This window comes from Neoarius graeffei, chromosome 17 (genome assembly GCF_027579695.1).
Source record: "Neoarius graeffei isolate fNeoGra1 chromosome 17, fNeoGra1.pri, whole genome shotgun sequence".
In the NCBI taxonomy this organism is placed as follows: domain Eukaryota; kingdom Metazoa; phylum Chordata; class Actinopteri; order Siluriformes; family Ariidae; genus Neoarius; species Neoarius graeffei.
Window position 1 is genome coordinate 27173043 of NC_083585.1, and position 25679 is coordinate 27198721.

Genomic DNA, 25679 nt, shown 5'->3' on the forward strand with positions numbered 1-25679 from the left:
GTGTCTGCGTGGGTTTCCTCCGGGTGCTCCAGTTTCCCCCACAGTCAAAAGACATGCAGGTTAGGGTAATTGGTGGCTCTAAATTGACTGTAGGTGTGAATGTGAGTGTGAATGGTTGTTTGTCTATGGCCAAGTTTACTTTAGACCGTATCTGTCTCGTTTTCTTCGCGGATGCACTGTCCGTTTACATTAAAACGCCTGGAAACGCCGGGAAACAAGAATCCGCCAGGGTCCACGTATTCAATCCAGATCGTGTCTGGTACGGTGCTGTGTAAACATTGAGAATACGTGGATACGCGGATACGCTGTGCTGAGCTCTAGCTGGCGTCGTCATTGGACAACGTCACTGTGACATCCACCTTCCTGATTCGCTGACGTTGGTCATGTGATGCGACTGCTGAAAAACGGCGCGGACTTCCGCCTTGTATCACCTTTCATTGAAGAGTATAAAAGTATGAAAATACTGCAAATACTGATGCAAATACTGCCCATTGTGTAGTTATGATTGTCTTTAGGCTTGCCATCCTTCCACTTGCAAGTGGTAAGTGACGCGCATGCCCGACATGCACTGAGATCACACACACAGCGGCTCAGTCCCGAATCACTGCTTGTGCGCTTCACTCGCGCGCTCTGTGAGCTGCGCAGGGCCGGAGTGCGCACCCTCCAGAGGGCACTCGCTGTTCAGGGCGGAGTGATTTGGAGCGCAGGATGCCTGCGGAGCCGAGCGTATCCGTGTATTGGCGTTGCTGTGTGCACGCGAATCGTTTTAAAAACGTTAATCTGATGATCCGCTGATACGGTCTAATGTAAACCCCACCTATGTGTCAGGCCTGTGATGATCTGGTGACTTGTCCAGGGTGTACCCCGCCTTTCACCCGTAGTCAGCTGGGATAGACTCCAGCTTGCCTGTGACCCTGCACAGGATAAGCGGCGACAGATAATGGATGGATGGATATTGACTAACAGGCAGACAGAAATAATGACATACCTAAGAACAGCTCTGCAAGACCACCAGGGGGCCCCATGGTTTTTAAAATATACATACAAAAAAAAAAAACCATACACACTTCACAATCTTTTGACAAATAGGTTTATGTATCAAGCACTGGCAGGGCCCCCTGTTGATTTGAAAATAATAGAAACTGCAATTTACACAACAACATTTCTTTTGTGTTAAACTAACACATGTTAAACTGCTAGCTTGTTACTTCTGACTGTCACTGGTAGCCTGCTGACATTAAAGATAATCACCACTCAAGTGGTCTAAGAATTAATCACACAGGGTTTTTTGTTTGTTTGTTTTGTTTTTTCCCAGAACTACACCAGCACACACACAACCAGTGAAGAAATCTATCACCACACTAAGTAGCTTAATTGTCTAATGATCTTTTTTCATGTGCTATTTAAGTTATTCCATAAAATCGAGTCGTACATGAGCTGATAACCGATGAGGCACTTAGCACCGAGTTGGCTATAAGCCATGTACGATGAGATTGAGTGGAATAACTGTTTTATTCTATCCACATTCACTGGATTTAGAGAAAGAGCATTTTTATTTTTTGCAAATACAATAAATAAAAACTTTACACAAAAAGTCCAACAAAATCATTTCTGCTTAGAATGTACACAAACCGGCAAAGTGACAGGAGCAATTTGTGAAAAATGCTATAATAATACTTCTTGGAAAAAAAAAGATGTTCTTCCCAGCAAATAGTTTTATTCCATATTTTGTTGCTTTTTTGTATTTTTTGGAGTCTTCTTCTTCTTTAGGGTTTTTTGGCAATTGACAAACCAACTTAAAGGTCCATTACCGCCACCGACTGGGTTGGAGTGTGGAACAGGAGCTACTGGGGGGGGACGATATTCTTTTGCTATTTTTAAATACTTGATGATAAATTTTTCATTTTTGAGTAGAGTTATTTCGTCCTCAATTGGTTCAGCAACACGCTCTGCCATTTTGTTTTTCTCTACTCATGGTATATGAGCTGATAGCCTAGTAGTAGAGTAGCCAATCAGAGCACACGGTTGCTCATATCCAGTGAATGTAGACAGAATAAAAGGGAATATTTTGGTGTACTGTCAGTTAGAACAAAAGTGTGATATGGGTATATTTTGAAACCAAATGAATTTTGTTTTTAATTCCTTGTGTATGTAGTATACAGACAGGTGATGTCTGAGTAGCAAATGCCAGCAAGTGGAATTTACTCATTTTTGGGTACGTTAACACAAACACAGTTTTAATAATCACTGAGGAAGATGAATAGTGGTGCCCAATGAATCTTTTACATTTCATGCGTGCCAAAATTGGGTGCTATTCTGTTAAATAAATGAAACAAAGTTTCAGACACATTTGAATTTTCTTCTGATGTTGCATGGTGCCTGCTGTCAGTAACTCCATCCCCTTTGATTGGTCCTAGCCAGTATTGTAAGAAGTTGTGTGGGTTGGTTTGTTTTTAAGAAACTACTACTGCGACATGAGCTTTGCCTAAGGGACCATGTGTGCATGTGAAAAGGACCAAAATAACTCAGTTTTCTGATTTGTGACAGAACCGTTAAATTTATATTCTATATATTATGTTCTACAATCTGGTGTCCGAGAGTAAAAACTGTACACCAGGGGTCACCAAACTTTTTTCTCTGGGGGCCACATTGTCGTTCCTGACTGTGATGGGAGCCGGGGTCGGGTCAGCTATATCACATAGAATTGTATGACCCAGACAAATATGACCACCAGCAGGCCTCATTGTGTAGTAGAGATTACTAGCCTGGCACAGCCATCCCCACTACTATATCCATACTACTATATCAACACTTGATTCCTGGCACATATTTGTTTATCTTTACTAGTGGTTTGCAAAAGTAGTAATCGAGTCTTCACACTTTGTTTTAATTTGAAATACCACTGATATTCCATTTATTTATTTTCTAATAAAAATAATATCAAAGCTGTCAAGGTAAGAAACATCTGCCTATTTGAGGTGATTGACACTGGCAAAGGTGAGTGGAAAATTATAAATTGTAGGTAGGCCTGTTGATATTATTAATAATATAAATAATAATTGTATGCAGCACTTAATAAAGGTCAAATAAATAGGCGTATAAAATAAATACATTTTAAAAAACAGTGAAATTATAATAATATGAGCAATAGATCAATAGATCACAGCAGTTGTGCTGTGTCCTGCACGTCATTGCTCTCATCCATGGCCAAAGCAAAAAACTCGAATTCTGACGCTCTCTCATTCAGCTGGTCATACACGTTGTCCCCCAAATCTTCGGTTCGCCTGGTCATAGCAGGTGCGGAGAGACTCACCGCATTGAGTGCATCCTTCTTGTCGGGACACACCTCCTCGGCCACAGCAAGCATGCATACTTTAACAAAGTCCCCATCAGTAAACGGCTTTCCATGGGTAGCTAGTAGGTGAGCTACCTTATAGCTAGCTCGGACAGCAGCCTGGTTGATCTGGGTTTGGCGAAGGAATACATTCTGTTGTGCAGCCAGTCCGCATTTCATCCTCCGAATCCTGTCTTCTCTTGTTTGCCCTCGCAAACTAGCATACTCTTTGTGGTGGGTTTCATAGTGACGACGCAGATTATATTCTTTGAAAACCGGCACACTTTCTTTACATACAAGATAAACTGCACGGTCCTTACACTGAACGAAAAAATAATCGGTGGTCCACTGTTCTTTAAAAACTCTGCACTCTCTGTCAGCTTTTCACTTACCGCTAGCCATTTTGCTGTCCTGAACACTGACAGTTCTCTGCGCATGCGCTGCCTGTCACTGCTTGATCGTGAGCATATGACGAAAATTCGGAAAATATGAATAGTTCATTTTATAACTAAATATCAATTTTAATTGATAAAATCAACAAAATACAAGATACAGACATGTTATTATTTGCCAAAAAGCAATTTAAAAAAATAGGCCATGACCACTTTTGGGGATTGCCTCATAGGGCCGGTTCAAGTGATGGGGGGCAGAGGGGCTGGGGGGCCAGTCAAAGGGGGGTGGCGGGCCGGATCTGGCCCGCGGGCCGTAGTTTGGTGACCCCTGCTGTACACAGTGTACTTGAGGGCTGGTTTTAATAAACAGCAGAGCGCATGTGTTACCATCTAACTTGTAAATACACGCTTTGTTGAAGTAGTTCATTTTTATTCACTGGCCTGTGTGCACATTTTTAAGTGTAACGCCACCTTCAGAAACCTTCAGCTGATTCACGTTCAGTCCACCTTTGACAAAAGGCTGAAGTTTTGAGGTTTCTTTTTTGCAGCTTTTCATTAGATTGTGGTGAATTTTTGGTGGCCATCAAATTGTCAAACAATTTTTCTTTTTTGAAAAAGTTAAACTTTATCTTTTAGAAGAACAAATTCAAATTTAAATCTTAATTATTTAAAATGAGCTTTGCATAAATTCGAAATTCTGGCTTTTGTTAAAATCATATAGTCTGCTTTTTACTGTATATCAGTTATTTTTAACAAAAATTAACTGGGGGTTAACTAGATGACTCCCAGTTCACTTAGCCCAAAACAATTTTTTTCTTTCTCTCTCTTTTTTAAAAATCATTGTATATTTTTATATCTGTATTGTAAACTGTGTTTCTCCCAATGTGCACAGATTATATATGATACCACTTAAAATGTTGGACATACAAGATTGAATATATATATATATATATATATATATATATATATATATTTTTTTTTTACTCACTGATTTTAAAACATTTAATAACGGCTAATCCTACATTCTAATTCTGGCCTTTGATGGCCCCTAAACAGGCCAACCATTTGGAGATGCTAATTTTTATTCCATATACAGTGGGGGAAAAAAGTATTTAGTCAGTCACCAATTGTGCAAGTTCTCCCACTTAAAAAGATGAGAGAGGCCTGTAATTTTCATCATAGGTACACTTCAACTATGAGAGACAAAATGAGAAAAAAAAAATCCAGAAAAAACACATTGTCTGATTTTTAAAGAATTTATTTGCAAATCATGGTGGAAAATAAGTATTTGGTCAATAACAAAAGTTCATCTCAATACTTTGTTATATACCCTTTGTTGGCAATAACAGAAGTCAAACGTTTTCTGTAAGTCTTCACAAGGTTTTTGCACACTGTTGCTGGTATTTTGGCCCATTCCTCCATGCAGATCTCCTCTAGAGCAGTGATGTTTTGGGGCTGTCGCTGAGCAACACGGACTTTCAACTCCCTCCAAAGATTTTCTATGGGGTTGAGATCTGGAGACTGGCTAGGCCACTCCAGGACCTTGAAATGCTTCTTACGAAGCCACTCCTTTGTTGCCCGGGCGGTGTGTTTGGGATCATTGTCATGCTGAAAGACTCAGCCACGTTTCATCTTCAATGCCCTTGCTGATGGAAGGAGGTTTTCACTCAAAATCTCATGATACATGGCCCCATTCATTCTTTCCTTTACATGGATCAGTCGTCCTGGTCCCTTTGCAGAAAAACAGCCCCAAAGCATGATGTTTCCACCCCCGTGCTTCACAGTAGGTATGGTGTTCTTTGGATGCAACTCAGCATTCTTTCTCCTCCAAACACGACAAGTTGAGTTTTTACCAAAAAGTTCTATTTTGGTTTCATCTGACCATATGACATTCTCCCAATCCTCTTCTGGATCATCCAAATGCTCTCTAGCAAACTTCAGACGGGCCTGGACATGTACTGGCTTAAGCAGGGGGACACGTCTGGCACTGCAGGATTTGAGTCCCTGGCGGCGTAGTGTGTTACTGATGGTAGCCTTTGTTACTTTGGTCCCAGCTCTCTGCAGGTCATTCACTAGGTCCCCCCGTGTGGTTCTGGGATTTTTGCTCACCATTCTTGTGATCATTTTGACCCCACAGGGTGAGATCTTGTGTGGAGCCCCAGATCGAGGGAGATTATCAGTGGTCTTGTATGTCTTCCATTTTCTAATAATTGCTCCCACAGTTGATTTCTTCACACCAAGCTGCTTACCTATTGCAGATTCAGTCTTCCCAGCCTGGTGCAGGTCTACAATTTTGTTTCTGGTGTCCTTTGACAGCTCTTTGGTCTTGGCCATAGTGGAGTTTGGAGTGTGACTGTTTGAGGTTGTGGACAGGTGTCTTTTATACTGATAACGAGTTCAAACAGGTGCCATTAATACAGGTAACGAGTGGAGGACAGAGGAGCCTCTTAAAGAAGTTGTTACAGGTCTGCGAGAGCCAGAAATCTTGCTTGTTTGTAGGTGACCAAATACTTATTTTACCAAGGAATTTACTAATTAATTCATTAAAAATCCTACAATGTGATTTCCTGGATTCTTTCCCCCCATTCTGTCTCTCATAGTTGAAGTGTACCCATGATGAAAATTACAGGCCTCTCTCATCTTTTTAAATGGGAGAACTTGCACAATTGGTGGCTGACTAAATACTTTTTTGCCCCACTGTATTATGGCAATCTTAAGGGTGAAGCAGCCTTAACCAGGTTATATGATTTCAGGAAGAAATTATTTTGTTTTGTTGGCACATGTTTCTTATGTCCCCTACGGGGTGATCTAGCATCAACTGTTTTATAGAACATTTTAAATATGTCGTTTTTAAACAAGATGATTTTGGGCCAGACTGGGGACCAGTTAGATCTATCTTATGTTTCTCCTGTGCTTTTAAATCGTGGTGGGTTTTTGGTATCTCATGATGAATTAACCCTTTAAATAGTGCTCTGATATGGGTTGGAAAATTAACCATTTTATATAACATAACTGTGGCAGCAGGGGCATGGTCAAGCGTCGGTCTGTGACCGGAGGGCGGAGTCAGGGAAGGTAAGTGGCAGAATCACTGCACCTGATGTTAATTAACGTGTGTTTGTGTGTCTTCCCCAGTGACCGCGCCCTATTTAAGGACAGAGCGAGAGCAGAGGAGAGCTCTCTCCCGAACCAGACACCGGAAGTGTGTGTATGCGCGAGTGTCTGTATATTACTGAGAGACCACTGAAAAGTGTACAAAATAAAAAGGATTTCAAAACTTAGTTCTGTCCTGCCGTCTTCTGTGCTCCGCCCACTCTTACGAACTGCCACAATAACATAACATAACATAATGTGATCAGTTAAAGGGTGAAATTTGTTCAAACAAGACACATATATTTCCCTATTGGCTGAAGTAGAGACAGCAGAGGAGGTTGTCTCTTTTGAGCTGGTTTCTCAGCCAGAGCCAGCACCTGTTCCTGTTCCCATGCCAACACCTGCACCAGAGGCGGGGCCAGAGTCAGCACCAGCGTCTGCTCCAGAGGCGGAGCCAGAGTCAGAATTCAAAAGAGAGCCCAGTCCAGAGCCCTCTACAGAACCTGAGCCCAGTCCAGAGCCCTCTACAGAGCTTGAGCCCAGTCCAGAGTCCACGTCAAGTCTCGCAATCAAGCCTACTCCTAGTCAAGAACCCAAGTCATGTCCAGAGCCTAAGCCCGAATCCCCACCCCCACCAGGGCCCCGTATGATGGATTTTTGCTCCCGGAGGGAGCTCTTTGGGAGGGGGTTCTGTCAGTCCTGCACGCTGTGGCACGTGCACCAAGAGTCATGCCTCGGGCTGCGTGCGTGCGCCGTGAACAAGGCGCACCTGTTCTCAATTATGAACCAAGTGTTCGGCTATTTAAGGACTGTGCTGATGCAAGGACGATGTGAAGTATTACACCACGTTCAGTGCGCATTACCGAGCCTTGTTTCCTGTGTTTGTGGTTTTCCTGGTTTCTCGACTCCTGTTCCTAGTTCTCGTCCTCGTTTTGCTTACGACATTGTTTGCGCCTTAATCGACCCTTTGCCTATTTTCTCATTCATGACCTGGCCTGCCGATTTGGACTGTTTTCTTTGTGGGTGTTTCGTACACCTTTTTGTATAGATCACACTGTATTAGAATAAACACTTCTGCACATACATCCGCCTCTCTCACGCATCTGACAAATTTCCTCTCTGGATTATTAAATTATTTCTGAAATTGAAATGTGGACTGAGGAACAGTCTATAATTAATTTCTTCCAGGAATAATAATAGCAGGGTTTAGAAAATCTTCAACATGTTCCAAATTAATTATGAACAGATAAAAGTAAAAATCACAGTAACAGCTACCACTAAAAGGTAAGTAACATTTTTAGTATTTATTTGTTGCAGTAGCAGCATAACACCGGATTTGAAAAATTAAACATTGACATTATATGAACTTAATATGTGAAACAAAAATGTCTGCAGTACTAATTAGTAGGGTTATGTAATGTTCTAAATTTGCCAATCCATTTTATTCCCCTATTTCTTAAGATCTTTTTATAAAGACAACATTTAATGCACAAAAAATTAACCAGTGCATCATTTAACCACAATTAGGCATCCATTCATTTATCCACATATTGGGTGTTTCTCAATATCAAGGAAGGATCCATAACAGCTGCATTTCAAAGATGCCTCGGAATCAAATCCCACCGAAAGACTGTTCTGATATCTAGTATCCTTTGAATTCTACCAAGGAGTCCTTCTACCAAATCCGTTATTCAGAGAATTTTCAAGGATGCATGTGTGTATCTTTGGCGTTCAGAATATTATGTGGACCTACAAGGCAGGACCTTTTCAACACTTGCCTAGCCTTGGAAGGACCTACCCTACCAAGGAAGCATTCCTGACGCTGAGAAACACCAATGCAAACAATGTCTTGATGGACTTCACTTTGTGCACAGGAGTATTGTCATTGTGATGAACAGTTTTGGGCCCCATCGTGGCAGTGAGGGGAAACTGCAAAGCTACAGCATACAAAGACATTCTATACAATTGTGCTCTTCCAACATTCTGGCAAGAGTTTGGGGGAAAACCGCATATGGGTCTGCCTGATGGTCAGGTGTCCAAATACATAAGGTCATATTGTGTGTGTGTGTGATAGATATGTGGGTGCAATCAGTTAATTATTGAAATTAAGTGATCAATCTCATTAAATCAGTAATTGGTTAAATTTGAAGGTTAATAATTAAAATGAATCAATCCCATTGAATCGTTTACTTTGACTCATTAAAATGAATCATACCATTGAATCAGTCTCATTTGAAGTGAATCATTCAGTGAATCATTTAGTGAATCGTTCAATGAATCATTTAGTGAATCATACCATTAATCCTGGTGCTTAATAATAAATTACCAAACAGCTAAATTATGGTATATTTCAAAATTATTACGATCACTTACCATATTACATAACTTATATGCACCTTTTTGAATTCTTTGAGAGATTGGGGACTTCAGATATTGTTCACCAACAGGATGAATACACACAGCTTTGATAATAAATGGATTTATTATAACAAAGATAAAAATGGATAACCAATATATACAAATATGATATGGTGTGTGTGTGTGTGTGTGTGTGTGTGTGTGTGTGTGTGTGTGTGTGTGTGTGGCCTAGCTTGTTGCTAGCTAAAACAAAGGAATGTTATCTAAATAGAACAAAGGATTAGCTCTGTTGCTAATGTGTGCTTGTGTGTGCATGTGTGTGTGTGTGGGAAGGACTTGACCATGTGTTTAGCCTCGTGTAGCTAACTACACATGGTGGAGGCCTAGATTAGCCTTGTGTTGCTAGTGTGTGTTTGTGAAAGGCCCTATGGCCTAGCTAAAGTGTGTTTTTTAGGCCTGGTGAGGCCTACTGAGCACGTGGTAGGCCTTGATTAGTTTTGTGTTGCTAAGCAGACAAAGGGAAGCTGTAGCTAACCCACTAGCTCATAACCATACTGAATCCACTGAAATCTTGATGAGATCAAGATGTATAACAATGAAATTAAAATGTTAGTAAGAATAAGAGAGAGAGAAGCATGCACAGCCTGTCTATTAAAACAATTGAGATTAAAACAAAAACAGAACAATTCAATACGCTGCGTGTTTAACAGTGTAACAGATGAACCTGGGTTTAAATTCACACTATTTCAATAAAGCTAAATTCCTAAGACTAGCTTAATTATTATGCCCAAATATATTTTACTCAATATCTTGCCTCTAGCAAAGTTCTGAGAAGATGTTCGCCGTTGCAGAGCTTCGCTGTTCATGAAGCACGTGAGTCGATTCCGTGAGTCGATTCCGTGGACAGAAAACTTCTCTTGATCCAACGCGTTGTTCGTGATGAAAGGAAAGTCTCTGATTAATGTGCACAGAACTTCAATCAGGAGGAATTCTGGTCGCTCCTAATTACAAATTAAAACTGCGTTTGAGCTGCAGTCGTGACGTCACTTCTAATACGAATAAACCGGTTGTAACTCAGGTTGAGTTTAAAGATCGCGCTATTCTGGACTTTTACCTTGGCCAGTGGTTAAGCACAGAACGCGCTGGATGGTGAATCTTGCAAGAAGGAAGTGTTTTTGGGTTTGAGAGCATCTCTTTTGTGCGTCTAGATTTCTTGGAATTCGGACACGAGAGACAAAGAGCGGAGCTTCCGCCTGGACTTATGCGCGCATGGCAGACTGACGTAGATGATCCCGCCCACGCGTGACGTAGGTCACACGGAAGAGGACTGGGAGTTGTAGTTCTTAGACACAGAATGGCGGCATGATACCTACAGATAGATAGATAGATAGATAGATAGATAGATAGATAGATAGATAGATAGATAGATAGATAGATAGATAGATAGATAGATAGTACACTTATTAGTCATGACAAATTTTCTAACCTTATGACAAAAGCATATATAATTTTTTCTTTCCTCGAGATTTTGGGGATTAACTTTCTGGTTGATACTGACCACACCTGCTTATATGAGATTAAATCAATGAAGTAATGTTATTTTTATCAAGAGTTCCACTGCAAGGATTGAGTAACCTCAGCTTTGACTTTTACTTATCAGGCCATTAAATAAACGATGCCAAGTTTAATTGTCCTAGTAAACCTGATGTCCCACCTGAATTTACCATGGCTTTGTGCAAGTGGTATAAATGTCTATTTCCAGGCCTGGATTCGCACCATGTGGTACCCCAGGGTAACTCAAGATTGTGGCATTTGTGCAGTAAATGCAGTCTGCATTATTTTTTTCCTAACTGCAACAGAACTCATTTAAACTTTTGGTTAGTAGTGTTCTAGAAGTGGTTCAGGTAATAAAACAGCATTATTATATATTACATTGTTGTCAGATGATGACTTTATTTATTGCTCATGTGGACCCCATGGTGTAAAACACAGCATCACAGACCTCCACTTGCTGTAGCAACCTTTTCAACCATGTTAACAGTAAAAACTGACAGTGTCAGTACCACCATAAAATGCTCCTAAAAGTCACCAGATGCCACCAAATGGGCTCCCTTTTTTTCAAAAGTTTCCGGGGGAAGCCCTTCACCACCACCACGAGAGGGGGGAAACCCCTGAAAACACCCTGTGTTTTCTCTCTCTCTCTCTCCTCCTCCCTTTCACTCTGTCTGTCCCTCTGAGTTACATGTCGACCCCGAGACCAAGATGCTGACCTCTTCTGCTCCTCGGACCTGCCTGATCCATCCTGATGCCCTACATCTAGCTGGAGTCTCATCATGCTGCTCCTGTAGAGGACGGCCCCATATGGACAGTCGAAAATCACACTTGGAAGGCGCTCTGGACACTTACAGTAATGCTTTTATGCCTGAAGACTACAGTTGACTTGCTAACTTTAGGACTGCAGTTGTCATGAACAGTTTTGCACTCAAGTTTCCATCAACGAACAGTTTATAACAGGGCTTTTCAAAGTGTGGGGCACGCCCCCCCTGGGGGGCGCCAGAGTTCTTCAGGGGGGGGCGCAATGTGAGGAGCCTTTACCAGAGACAAAATGGATCGGTTTTTAGTACCTAAAGCTACAGTGATTGAGGAGACAAAGTTTGGGCCAAGCAAAAAAAAAAACCCAGAGCCTCCAGGATGTTGCGATTTGCAACTTCAGCGCAAATTCAACCAATCCCCGCCAATTCAGGGCGGTGTTACAATTATATCCAATCACCGCAACTTTCCCGCAAATTTGACCAATCGTTGGCGTTGTCTTGAGGTGACGTCGACAAACTACCTTCCGCCTTACTTCCGTGTATAAGTTCAAGAGAAGCAGCATGCGCGCAGTGTTGCCAGATTGGTTTTAAGTGCATTTTGGCGGGTTTTGAATATATTTTGGACTGGAAAACGTCAGCAGTATCTGGCAACATTGCATGATGTGCGAGTCAGTGTTTATGTAGGCTTAAATTCTGTTACTGAAAGTGTGTGATGTTTACAGTGAAGCACTGTGTGCACTTTATTTATTTTTTTTTACTTAATACAAGAAAGTAATGGATGCCAACATTTTTGCCAAAATGGTATTTTATTTTCCATTGTTTAGGCAGCTTCAGCATCATACTGTGAGATTCTGTTCAAATTGTTTTTTTTTTCCTTCTATGAAGCCTGAGCCATTTATTTTATTAGTTTATGATTATTGTTTAATTTAGTCTTCAGGAGAGACTGCCTGCACACAGTACTAGTATTAATAGTTTTTATCTTACATGAAAGCTGAGGCATTTATATTATATTTTAAGGTAACTTCATGTTGTGCTGTGAGGTTCTATGCACTTTAACTTTTGAACCAACAGGTGCATTTGGATAAGTAAAGCCTATTTTTCTGCATTTTTGTAGTCCTGGTAATCTTTTATATTGGTAAAGTTGTTTATAGGACCATTTCTCAGTGTCTTTGTTTTTTTAATCAATAGTTTTTCAGTAATAACTTAATATTTAACATATCACTCAATTTTAATCACAAAAAGAGAAAATCGCAACAATTTCTCGCAACTTTCACTTCCTCCCGCAATGTAATCGCAACAAAAACCTAAAAAACACTGCAACTTTCATCACAATTTTTTTGGAAAACCCCTGCAACATCAGATATTTTAGCCCGCAACAATCACAAAAAAGGCCCGCAGAATCCTGGGGGACTGGAAAAAGAAGGAAGTATGACCACGATTATTTAAAGTTTGGATTTTCATGGACTGGATCTGAAGATGCTCCACTGCCACAGTGTGTTGTCTGCCAAGAGGTGCTAGCTAACGATGCTATGGGATGTTTAAAATGTGTAAAACAAGATGTTTTAAAAAGCACAGATGTTTAAAATGTGAAAAAGAAAAAAAATGTGTACAACAACCATTTTTTAAAAATATGAATGGAACATTAAGTATAGCAACAACAAAAATTGGGGGGGGGGGGCGCTGTTGTTTATTTGCTCTCCGAGGGGGGGCTCACTCTCCCACACTTTGAAAACCCCTGGTTTATAACATCAACAAAACAGACTTCATGTTAAAATTATAATGATTTTCCTGTTTTCACAGTTATACTTTGACTCTATAGGACACTGTTATAGAAACGAGTTATTTATAATCATGCTACCTGTTCTCAGCCAAATGAGGATGGGTTCCCTTTTGAGTCTGGTTCCTCTTGAAGTTTCTTCCTCATGTTGTCTGAGGGAGTTTTTCCTTACCACCATCGCCACAGGCTTGCTCATCGCAGATAAATTAGGGATAAAACTAGCTCATGTTTAAAGGCTTTAATTTTCTGTAAAGCTGCTTTGTGACAATGCCTGTTGTTAAAGGAGAACTGAAGGCAAATTTTTTTAATCAAAATTCTATTTATCTTATTTTATTAAATATAGGAATGCATTTTGATATCTATTTTGTCACTGCTATAGCAAGTTATGAGTGTTTGAAATATGCTCTGTAATATATCAGTCCGTATATCAAAGCAATGGCTGTAAACGAGATTCGCTGAGACCGGTGCGAGACATCGTAGGACGGAAGTAAAACATACAGCGGAAATCAAAGTGACTGACATCTGCCAACGTCAAAAGACGCGCGCGCCCTCTTTCGAATGCTGATGTAATCAAGCCGGAAGTTTTGTTTGTTTTGATAGCAATCAGGAAAGTTTGAAAAAAGTAGGCAGTAATCGTCATTTAAACTCGTTTTTGTGCAATATTTCGTTTGGAAACAGTTTTCAAAATCGCATCTCCCATAACCTGGTATGGAACAGAACAGTACCGTCACGTATTTTAATGTGGTGTCACGTATTTTCTTATATTTGCCTTCTGGGTTTTTATATGCTGTTCCGTCCTGCAATACCATTTTTATGACATTTTATTTACATAATGTATAATCTTACCTCACTCACATTCACACCTACGGTCAATTTAGAGTCACCAGTTAACCTAACCTGCATGTCTTTGGACTGTGGGGGAAACCGGAGCACCCGGAGGAAACCCACGCGGACACGGGGAGAACATGCAAACTCCACACAGAAAGGCCCTTGCCGGCCCTGGGGCTCGAACCCGGACCTTCTTGCTGTGAGGCAACAGCACTAACCACTACACTATCATGCCGCCCCTTAAAGTTGTGCTTTCTTTCTTAATATTAAACTGCAAGACAAAATAATAAAAAAATCACGTGTCTTACCAGATACACTGCAAAAAATATATTGTTAAGAGAAAATATCTTTAAAATAAGTGAATTTATCTAACATTTCTTATTAGAAGATTATTTGGACTCAAATATAAGATTATGTAGCTTACTTTTAGATGCTTTTCTTCATTTCCAGCTTGAAATTTTCTTATTCTATTGGCAGATAATTTTGCTAATTTTAAGCATTTAATTCTAGAAAGAAGCAAAATTATTTGCCAATAGAATAAGACAATTTAAAGCTTGAAATGAGCAAAAGCATCTAAAAGTAAGCTAAATAAACTTGTATTTGCGTTCTAATAATCTTCTAATCAGAAATATTGGATAAATTCACCTATATTAAAGATATTTTCTCTTAACAATATATCATTTTTTGCAGTTTATAAAGTGTCGAAAGCAAACACGGTCGTTGTCGGTTGGCTGGTTCCCACTTGTCACGCTTAAAGGAAAACTCCGGAGTGAAATGCTTTTTAGGTCTATTTTTGCATTATTGGGAGTGCATACGTTGGGTTGCTATCACAATCACGTCAATCGGATGTGTTTTGAGAAAATTAGTTTTTTGTGATTTCAACTGGAAAGCGCTAACACGGCAGTTGCCGGGGCATGTCTTTTTGCCGATACAAAACGCTAGTTTTAAAACCATTGCAAAGTTCAAAACAACATGACAGTTCTGTGGAAGTGAGTGTAGGGTTCCTACAAGCAAAACGAGTTGTCCCTGGCTCTGCATGTGCACGGATAGAGTGTGTTAGTAGAGTAAATAAAAATCCATCGACCTTACCTGAAGTCGGTCTTCCTCAGACGCCATCTCGAGTGGACAGTCCGTAAAAGTTGAGTGCTGAGTGCAGAGCCCATGGTGCATTTCCAACTATCATGTTGTTTTGAGCTTTGCAATGGTTTTAAAACTAGCGTTTTGTATTGGCAAAAAGACATGCCCCGGCCACTGCCGTGTTAGCGCTTTCCGGTTGAAATCACAAAAAACTAATTTTCTCAAAACACATCCGATTGACGTGATTGTGATAGCAACTCAACGTATGCACTCCCAATAATAATAATAATAAGTTAAATGTATATAGCGCCTTTCAAGAAACCCAAGGACGCTTTACAATTATAGACAAGGGGAAAAATAAATAAATAAAAAATAAAAAGTAAAAAGTCCACCAAGTAGGGGTCAGGATGTAATTCCCATGGTGTAGCAGCCACAGTCCCACCAAAAGGTGCACGAAAACGAGCCCCACATCTCCAGCACCGCCGCCGTGACGCCGTCAGCAACATCGCTCGAACACCACGCCATGGATCCACAAAGCGAGCAGAGAAGCTCCGCCACGCAGAGCGCTGGTGTGTCCCAAACCGCCTGCACAGCCGCCGCGATGCCACCGAGCAACATCGCTCGGAACATCACGCCAAGCACTAAAGCACAGAGCGCTGGACAACCACGATTTAAAATGAGCAACAGGCTCACTGCAGTCCACAGCTGGGCACACAGGCATCACCCATGGGGAACCAACGCCCAAAACTGGGTCTGGAGCTACACCACAACCGGCGGACAAAACACTCAAACAAACCTCAAACTACACAAACACACAGGAAAAATAAATAAATAAATAAAATGAAAATAGAAAAAGAAAGAAAATAAAAATAAAATAAAAAAAGCTCTGGTGAGAAGCGGCAGCCAGAATGCGCACGACGTACTCTCAATAATGCGAAAAGAGACCTAAAAAGCATTTCACTCCAGAGTTTTCCTTTAATTGCTGCGATCCAAAGCTTTCGGCAAGCTTCAGGGGTGTTTTTTTTTTTTTCTTGTTTCCGTTTCCGGTTGAGAATACGTCGTGCGTGTTCTGGCTGCTGCTTCTCACCAGAGCTTTTTTTAAATTTTATTTTATTTCTTTTTCTATTTTTTTTTCCTGTGTGTTTGTGTAGTTTGATGTTTGTTTGAGTGTTTTGTCCGCCGGTTGTGGTGTAGCTCCGGACCTAGTTTTGGGCGTTGGTTCCCTCCAGGCCTTGGTTCGCCGTGGGCGATGTCTGCGCTCCCATCTATGGACTGCAGTGAGCCTGTTGCTCATTTTACATCGTGGTTGTCCAGCGCTCTGCGCTTTAACACTTGGCATGATGTTCTGAGCGATGTTGCTCGGTGGTGTCGAGGCCGCTGTGCAGGCGGTTTGGGACACACCAGTGCTCTGCATGGCGAAGCTTCTCTGCTCGCTTTGTGGATTCATGCGTGGTGTTCGAGCGATGTTGCTGACGGTGTCACGGCGGCGGTGCTGGAGATGTGGGACTTGTTTTCGTGCACCTTTTGGTGGGACTGTGGCTGCTACACCATGGGAATTACATCCTGACCCCTACTTGGTGGACTTTTTACTTTTTATTTTATTTATTTTTTTATTATATTTTTTATTAATTTTTTTTCTTTCCTTGTCTATAATTGTAAAGCGTCCTTGGGTTTTTTGAAAGGCGTTATATAAATTTAACTTATTATTATTATTATTATTGGAATACGGTAAATGCTCTTGGGATCATTCTTGTCAAATCTGCATGTGCAGCCGATAGCACAGCACGACACTACGCCATTTATAAATAGACCCCTTTCACATGATGTCACTGCACCGCGAGATTTTGTTAGGCGCCATATTGGAAGACCAAGTACATGCACTCACAATATAAAACAAAGTACGAGCGAGAGTAAAGTGACACGCTGGATGATAATTCTGGTTATGTGAGTACATTACCAGCTGCAGAAAGGGCACGGTATGTGGAGAAACTGGCTGTGATTGATGGGTTTGACCCATATGATAAGACTCGCGGCAAGGGAGAATGGAAACATAAGGCGGACCTGACACCAATTCTGCTATCTGTTTGCTACCCAGACATTGTAAACTATTTGTTGTTTACACCCAGTGCCTACACTCAGTGTTCGAACTATGCCGATATTTTCGGGGGGTCCCTTTTTTTCCCTTGGGGCGCTTGCGCTTGTCTCGGAGCACGGATCTCCAAACACATGAGAAGCCTTGCGCTTGTCTCAGAGCGCGGATCTCCAAACACATGAGAAGCCTATCTTACGCACATATCACGCGGACTCCACACCTCCACACACGCATCGCGTCTGAAGTCATAACTCATCAGGGGAAATCGTGTCTGCATTGGCATGTTCAAAAAACAACCTCGCGTCAACAATGATACCACACGCAAGAAAAAAAAAAAACAGTCAGGCTACTCAACAACCAACCTGGCAGCAGCGAGCAAGCCCCAAACCATCCTCATCATCTCTAGCAGCTTTATCCTTCTACAGGGTCGCAGGCGAGCTGGAGCCTATCCCAGCTGACTACGGGCGAAAGGCAGGGTACACCCTGGACAAGTCGCCAGGTCATCACAGGGCTGACACATAGACACAGACAACCATTCACACTCACATTCACACCTACGGTCAATTTAGAGTCACCAGTTAACCTAACCTGCATGTCTTTGGACTGTGGGGGAAACCGGAGCACCCGGAGGAAACCCACGCGGACACGGGGAGAACATGCAAACTCCACACAGAAAGGCCCTCGCCGGCCCCAGGGCTCGAACCCAGGACCTTCTTGCTGTGAGGCGACAGTGCTAACCACTACACCACCGTGCCGCCCCAAACCATCCTAAATTATTATTATTATTATTATTATTATTAAATTGTAGAAGTCTGGGAGGCTTGCTCCTCATACAGTTATCAACTTGGGGCCACTTTAGCATGTTTTAAATCTGAATTTCTTGCGTTTGCTTACTTCAAAGTGTCCACAGATCATGCACAGGCTTATCCATTATATCCACAGTTTTTTGCCAAGTCTCACACAGGTTTCTTTCAAGTCTACTGTTGGGCCAATAAATCATAAATAAAACAGCTCAGATTTGTTTGTTTAAGTCGTTTGCCACTCCACTTTATTCTCGTGGGTTCACATACCGCTGCCGTTATTTCCCCCTAATCACGAGTTTGTTGGTCTTCCAATATGGCGCAGGGTCTGTTTACTTCCGGTTTCGGGTGACGTCAGTGAAAGGGGTCTATTGCTGCGTTCATGTGCTATGGGAAGATGATATTTTCCAGTTGGGAAGTGGTATTTACCAGTGTGTTGTGTTCACATGCTTTTGTTGTTGTTGACAAATTAAAGATGGTGGACCAGATTCAGAATCAGAATCAGGCCTGTTATTTGGCTAAAACAATTATAGATTGCCTTGTTCATCAGCTGCAGCAGGAATATGAGTTATCAAAAGTCAAAAGGTAATGCTGAATATTTCCTGATCATGACAAGTAGAGATTTTCTTAACACATTGAATGCCACGCAGTTTTTGGAAATTTGGCTGTAGCCACAATGAGAGTAGCCAGTATCTAGATCATTGTTGGTGTTCTTTGGACAGCCACAGAATATTTTGTATTAGGCTATAATATACATATTATAATAATATAATATACATAACATGACTCGTTTAAAAGGTAAGAGTCAGCTTTCCGTAGGTGAAAACCACTTCTTTCTTGGTTCATAAGCTAGTCTTGTACCGCTCGCCGCCATGTTGAAAAGGTTAAAGTTCATCTCATCTCGGCAACTCGTGTATCAAAATTTTCTACGAGTTGTCCAGTGGAAAATACCACAAGAGGGGGCGTTCATGTGTGCTTTCCATGTCGGCGTTTGGTATTTACCATAATTCCCATAGCACATGAACGCACCATATTGAGGTATTTCACTCACGTGACCAAGTCATGTGACGCTGCCATTTTGGACGGCACGGCTCGAATCAGTTTGAATGCGAGGAAGGCGACAAACGAAAAACATAAAAGAAAAAGGAGCGAGATGCAGAAAACACCTTCACTATCCAGCGACGTAGGGCATTTACAGGGCGAGCAGAGGGAGAGGTATTTGCAAAAATTGAGGTTAGCAGGCTTAGAGAACGACGTTTACCTGCTTCCACCAGGATTGTTCACTGACGTACGAAAGTACACGAAGCCCTCGTCTTTACCTGACTTCGGCCCACATGATCTGTATACCTATGTCGTTAAAAACCCATCGCCATACACAGGTATTGATCTGAAAGCGTATACGAGTTTGGATGCCTACAAATATTTTGTGTCAGGCTGGGTAACATGCCTACATCAGCGGGTCGTCCCTGGAGCCGGTGGTCGCCATCTGATTACAGCTAAGGTTTGTTCACATTTTCATTTACTTTCGGTCCTCAGGATAAACAAAATGTTATTAAATGTCATTGAAATAACTTCTTAGTCTGTTGAGACACGGCCCGTTATAAATTTGCTGTTACCAGGCAATGACCAAGAACTGTATTATTAGGGTCGGTGTAGTTGTAGCAGTGTATTAGCAACTAGCTGTTAGCACTAGCTAATGTCAACAACATAGTAGCTGGTATGTTACTGTAGCAATATTTACGTTCAGTCATTTGGATGACTGTTAAAACCTTTCAGTCTCAAGTTTTTCCTTTACTGGATTTACTAGTTTACTGAGCCATCGCGCGCTCTCCGGCCGAGCCGGGAGCCATCGCGCGCTCTCCGGCCGAGCCGGGAGCCATCGCGCGCTCGCCGGCCGAGCCGGGAGCCATCGCGCGCTCTCCGGCCGAGCCGGGAGCCATCGCGCGCTCGCCGGCCGAGCCGGGAGCCATCGCGCGCTCTCCGGCCGAGCCGGGAGCCATCGCGCGCTCTCCGGCCGAGCCGGGAGCCATCGCGCGCTAGCTCAGTAAACTAGTAAATCCAGTAAAGGAAAAACTTGAGACTGAAAGGTTTTAACAGTCATCCAAATGACTGAACGTAAATATTGCTACAGTAACATACTAGCTACTGTTGTTGACATTAGCTAGCTTGCCGTCCAAAATGGTGGACACCGGGGCGTCACGTGACCCTGTGACGTCAGGTGAAATACCTCAATAGCCTCTTGCCAACCAAAACACCACGTGACCATTTTGTGACGTCACGGCGGACGCTCCCAGAAGGAGCTGAGCCGGAAAACCGGCAGCGCTAAGACCCAGTGACCTCACCACTCACGTGTACGGATATCAGTGCGACTAGTGCACGCGCTCCCAGTGAGCTCCAGTCGCACCATCAGGGTGGAGGTGAGAGGCATGGCCGCAAACCGGGTGGGAAGGCGCTATACCAGTAAAGTGCACTCACCGAGCAGAGGCTCTGGTCGGGAATCAGGACTGAGTGTGCAGAAGAGACAAGCCCGAGTTACAGTGAAATATAACAGAAAGGAGCTGCAGAGGCGTCTGGATGTGGAGAAGTGGATAGACACAGGACTGGATGAGCTCTACATGGGAAGGGTGAGGACTGCATGGGGCAAATAAAGCCCAGGGCATTCTCATTCAACTGCATTTTAAAGAGTCAGAAAGGTGATATATATATATATATATATATATATATATATATATATATATATATATTTTTTTTTTTATCTTGTGCACAAGAGTGTAACTTGTAATATTATAAGATAAACCCAAGATAATAACTTAAATAACACAAGATGATGATAATAATAATAATAATATCCAGTACTGTAGAGAAGTCTTAGGCACATGTAAAGAAATGCTGTCGACCAAAAATGGCTTAAAAATAATGAAATAAATGTTTCAGTATTAAAAATACTATAAACAGTAATCATTAAGCCATAATAAATGAAACAAAGTCAAAATTTGGTGTGAGATGACCTTTTGCTTTAAAAACAAACAAACAAACAAACAAAAATAGTAGTCTCAGGTCCAGTGAGTGCAATTTTATAAAGAACTGAGCTGTAGGTTTTACTCCGCATCGTCCAGAACCAGCCACGGTTCTTCTGGACACTTTCAAAGTTCATTGTCATATGCACAATAAGGACATGTCCAATTGGACAATGAAATTCTTAGTTTGCTGTCCACCATGAATGCCAATTAGAAATAAATAAATAGGCGGAAAAATGAGAGTGTAGTGAAGATGCAAGGAGGAGACGTAAAGAAAGTTGGCAAATGGGGTCAACTGTACAGGAAAATGGGGGCTGCGATAGTGAGGTGAGGAAGAGAGCGCAGGCAGGGTGGAGCAGTTGGAGAAGGATTTCGGGAGTCGTTTGTGATAGGAAAGTCCCAGCAAAAGTGAAAGGTAAGATGTGTAAGAGAGTAGTGAGACCAGCTATGATGTATGGATTGGAGACCGTACCCTTAACGAAGAGACAGGAGGCAAAGTTGGAGGTGGCGGAGTTGAGGATGGGAGTGACAAGGTTGGACAGGATAAGGAACGAGCACATCAGAGGGACAGCACATGTGGAGAGCTTGGGAATGAAGCTAAGGGAGATGAGACTGAGATGGTATGGGCACATCCTGAGAAGAGATGCAGAGCATGTGGGAAGGAGAATGTTGAGGATGGAGCTGCCAGGCACACGAAAACGAGGAAGGCCAAAGAGGAGATACATGGATGTGGTGAGAGAGGACATGAAAGTGGCAGGTGTGGTAGAGAAGCATGCGGAAGACGGAGCAATGGAGACGAAAGATCTGCTGTGGCGACCCCTAATCGGGAGCAGCCAAAAGAAGAAGAAGAAATAGGCGGAAGAAATAATACAAAGTAAAGGCATATAGTGCAAAAAAAACCACCCAGTATAGTACAAAATAAAGGTAAATGTAGTGCAAAATGGGTATAATACAAAAATAAGGCAATGATCGGACGTAGCAGCAAAAAGGGCAGTAATGTGCAAACAAATGTAAACAGTCAAGGACAGTCACACTTGCTTCTTAATTTTGCCCGAAAACCCAGCAGCCTTCATTGTTTTTCTTTTTTTAATCTGAAAAGTGGTCTCTTATATAATATGCTGCTCAGATACAAACATTTTTTTTCTGTAACATTTAATTTTGTGCTGGAAAACGAACGTTTGGGACTCTAAAATGTTTGTCATGTTTTGACTCGATAATGTAGAAGTCATAAAATAGAAATCTATAACAAAGTTTGTATGAGAAAAGAAATATGTTGCTTAAGACGTTTGCACAGTACTGTATATCACCTTTTTGGACTTTGGTGCTCCATAGCATTTTTATTATTATAAAAATATTAAACATTACGATAATACTGTTTTGAACCTGTGATTGAATTCATGAACAAGTTCCAAGAAGGTGGTCAAGAACTTGATTTGTTTCTCGCCTCTGGGCAGAGCAATGAGAATCAGTCTGTGCTGTAATTTCACGTACATGCTTTATATCTCATCTCCCTATCTGTATTTACAGTATATGGCTCAGTAATAACCAGATTGTGTTTGTGTGTGTGGTGTCAAACTCCCAGTATAATGAAGATCCATGTGCAAGTGAAAATAGGTGTGTCTAATACTAAGAAGGTGTGTTACACAATATAAATTGGATCGTTTATCCATCCTGTGCTTAAAGCATGTTTAATCAAGTACAGTTAGTGAAATTACTTGCTTGTTTAGGATATAAATGATTCCTGAAGGACCTGAATCCTGGAATTTCTTGGCATTATACATTGGCTGTACCATTAGAATGTGGGATTGGGTAACTGTCTAGCATGTCTACAGGAGTACTTTTAATGTTGTGGTAAATGAACAATGCAGTGCTACGGTGTATGACTTGAAAAAATAGTGCTGAAAGCAGGTTAAATGATCATCAATTTATGTAAAGCAAAGCGAATAAATTAGCAGGTTGAGTTTGTAAGCTCAGTGACAAGAAGCTTGGGTGTTGGTTTGATGGTGTTGATCATATTAGCAATTCGGTTTGACAGGTTGTTCATAACGTCATTTCTAGACTGTTTATAAAGTCATTTAGAAAAACATAATGTCTGGACAACACTGGCCAGTTCCCAAGTATCTCTCTTTCCTCCAGTGATAAACACTTGTACCTACAAACAGCAAATGCACAGTCACCAGTGAAGTGTAGTTTAGATTTAACTACAGCTCTGGAGCCTGACATAAACCTCTAGGACAGAAGAAAGGTGGAGCACGTTTCTGTAGTTTCCATACTTAAAGCTAGACGGCCTTTCAATTTCATAAAATCGGTGAAATTTAATTCCCTCTGAAATTTGGTCATTGTAATATATGTTTATTTCTGTAATATCTAAAAAAAAAACAGGCCATTTTCAGGGGCTTCAAAGTTTGGGAGAATAGCAGGGTACAAATAATTTACAGCAGGGTGCAAAATGGTAAAATGTCTGCCAGCGGCAGACATAATGCACGCAAAGCGTGCAGAGATAGATAGATAGATAGATAGATAGATAGATAGATAGATAGATAGATAGATAGATAGATAGATAGATAGATAGATAGGCAGGCATGCATGCATGCATGCAAGTACGAATTTTTCATGGGGCGGTATGGTTTGGAACAGGCCATCTAAAATTGGGATAACATTTACCTGGGATGGGTATTTGAGGCGGGTCGTCTAGCTTAAGCTTGATTAGCGTTGTTACGCACGCCAGTGTTTCCCACAGAAATTTTGGAGACTATGGGGGCAAGCCATGGGGTAGGCACGGGGGTTGTTTAAAATTGAGTGATATGTTAAATATTAAGTTATTACTGAAAAACTATTGATTAAAAAAACAGACACTGAGAAATGGTCCTATAAACAACTTTACCAATATAAAAGATTACCAGGACTACAAAAATGCAGAAAAATAGGCTTTACTTATCCAAATGCACCTGTTGGTTCAAAAGTTAAAGTGCAGAGAACCTCACAGCACAACATGAAGTTACCTTAAAATATAATATAAATGCCTCAGTTTCATGTAAGAAAAAAAACTATTAATACTAGTACTGTGTGCAGGCAGTCTCTCCTGAAGACTAAATTAAACAATAATTATAAACTAATAAAAGAAATGGCTCAGGCTTCCTAGAAGAAAAAAACAATTTGAACAGAATCTCACAGTATGATGCTGAAGCTGCCTAAACAATGGAAAATAAAATACCATTTTGGCAAAAACGTTGGCATCCATTAATTTCTTGTATTAAGTAAAAAAAAATATGTTGCCAGATACTGCTGACGTTTTACAGCCCAAAATGTGTTCAAAACCTGCCAAAATGCACTTAAAACCGCCCAAATAGGGCGGGAAAACGCGCAATCTGGCAACACAGGGGCAGTAATGGCTGCACTCATGTCGAGGATGTAAACACAATCTGGCAACACAGGCGGCAGTAATGGCTGTACTCGTGTCGAGGATGTAAACACAGTTGACGCGGCAACGGACATACATGACATAGTGAATGTAATTTACGTTCACAACTTTTTTTGCTGTCAGAAATATTTAATATTAAATTGTGTGACTCGACTGACAACAGCCGGCGGCATAACAAGCCATTGCCGGCGATTTGCCGCCGGTGACCGGCTACTTTTGAGACCGCTGCATTTTGTGGCTGGGAAGTTTATTAACATGAGTGGATTCCCAAGCAAATAACGTGCATGAAATCGCCCGCTTCGTGCAGTCAAGCAGACAGAGGAAATCCGTGTGTGTGTGCATATGCAGGTTTACCTTCTTTTTCTTTTGGGTTTTATAGCAGCTGGCATCCAGTGTTGCATTACCGCCATCTACAGGTTTACCTTTGACGGTGCACTGACGGTTCCATCATTCTGTCACTAAACGAACAGCTGATCACACCGAGGTGCTCGCTGACCGCCGATATTTATTAGTTTGGTCCTGCGTTTCCTTTCCTTCGTATATAACATAACGTCTTTTCTTCTCGCTTTCCGTTACTGTAGTCGGTCTTTCACATTTCATTCGCACACTCACGTCCTCTATTTTTCTCTCCTGCTTCAAATTTGTATCCCATAATGCCTTGCGTGAACAGGGAAAGCCCACCACGTGATGCATGACATAGTATCTTGAATTAGGTCATGGTGAAGCAGGAAAAAATAGCGGAGAATTTAGGACCACGTCGAGATAAATTCATTAATTGTTCTATTTGTAAAAACCTAATAAAATTGGAATTCTGTGATTCAAATTCAGTAGCTTTCGGTCCACTAAACAAAAATAACTGGTTGCCAGGGAAAATTGTTTTTATGACCTGAACTTGAAAAATATGAAAGGCAGTCTAGCTTTAATCCTGGGAATGTGAACTGACTGTATAGTAATGCTAGCTAGGTTTTGCCATTATCGAATATAAAATGTCGTCTGTTACTATCAATCTGTCTACTAGCAGTACTTTTATCCTCTGTTAAAGTGCATTTCATGTCAAAGGACGTTCCTGCTATGACACAATCATTCAACTAATTTCTCACTATTGAAATACAGTGTGTAGATTCAGCTGTAAGTTTTAGTCGAGTTGAGATTATTGATCACCGAGTGGAAATTCAGGCAAT

At 41.4% G+C, this 25679-nt stretch overlaps 1 protein-coding gene across 1 annotated transcript in view; it reads left to right on the forward strand.

Moving 5' to 3' along the window:
• The first annotated feature begins 20472 nt into the window (after nt 1-20472).
• The window catches only part of ppp1r14ab (protein phosphatase 1, regulatory (inhibitor) subunit 14Ab), a 39114-nt gene continuing 33907 nt past the window's right edge, over nt 20473-25679 (forward strand). Inside the window, exon 1 of the mRNA XM_060898066.1 lies at nt 20473-20684. Within this exon, the coding sequence (XP_060754049.1) occupies nt 20487-20684 (198 nt within the window). The 5' untranslated portion in view covers nt 20473-20486. The remainder of the gene's footprint in view (nt 20685-25679) is intronic.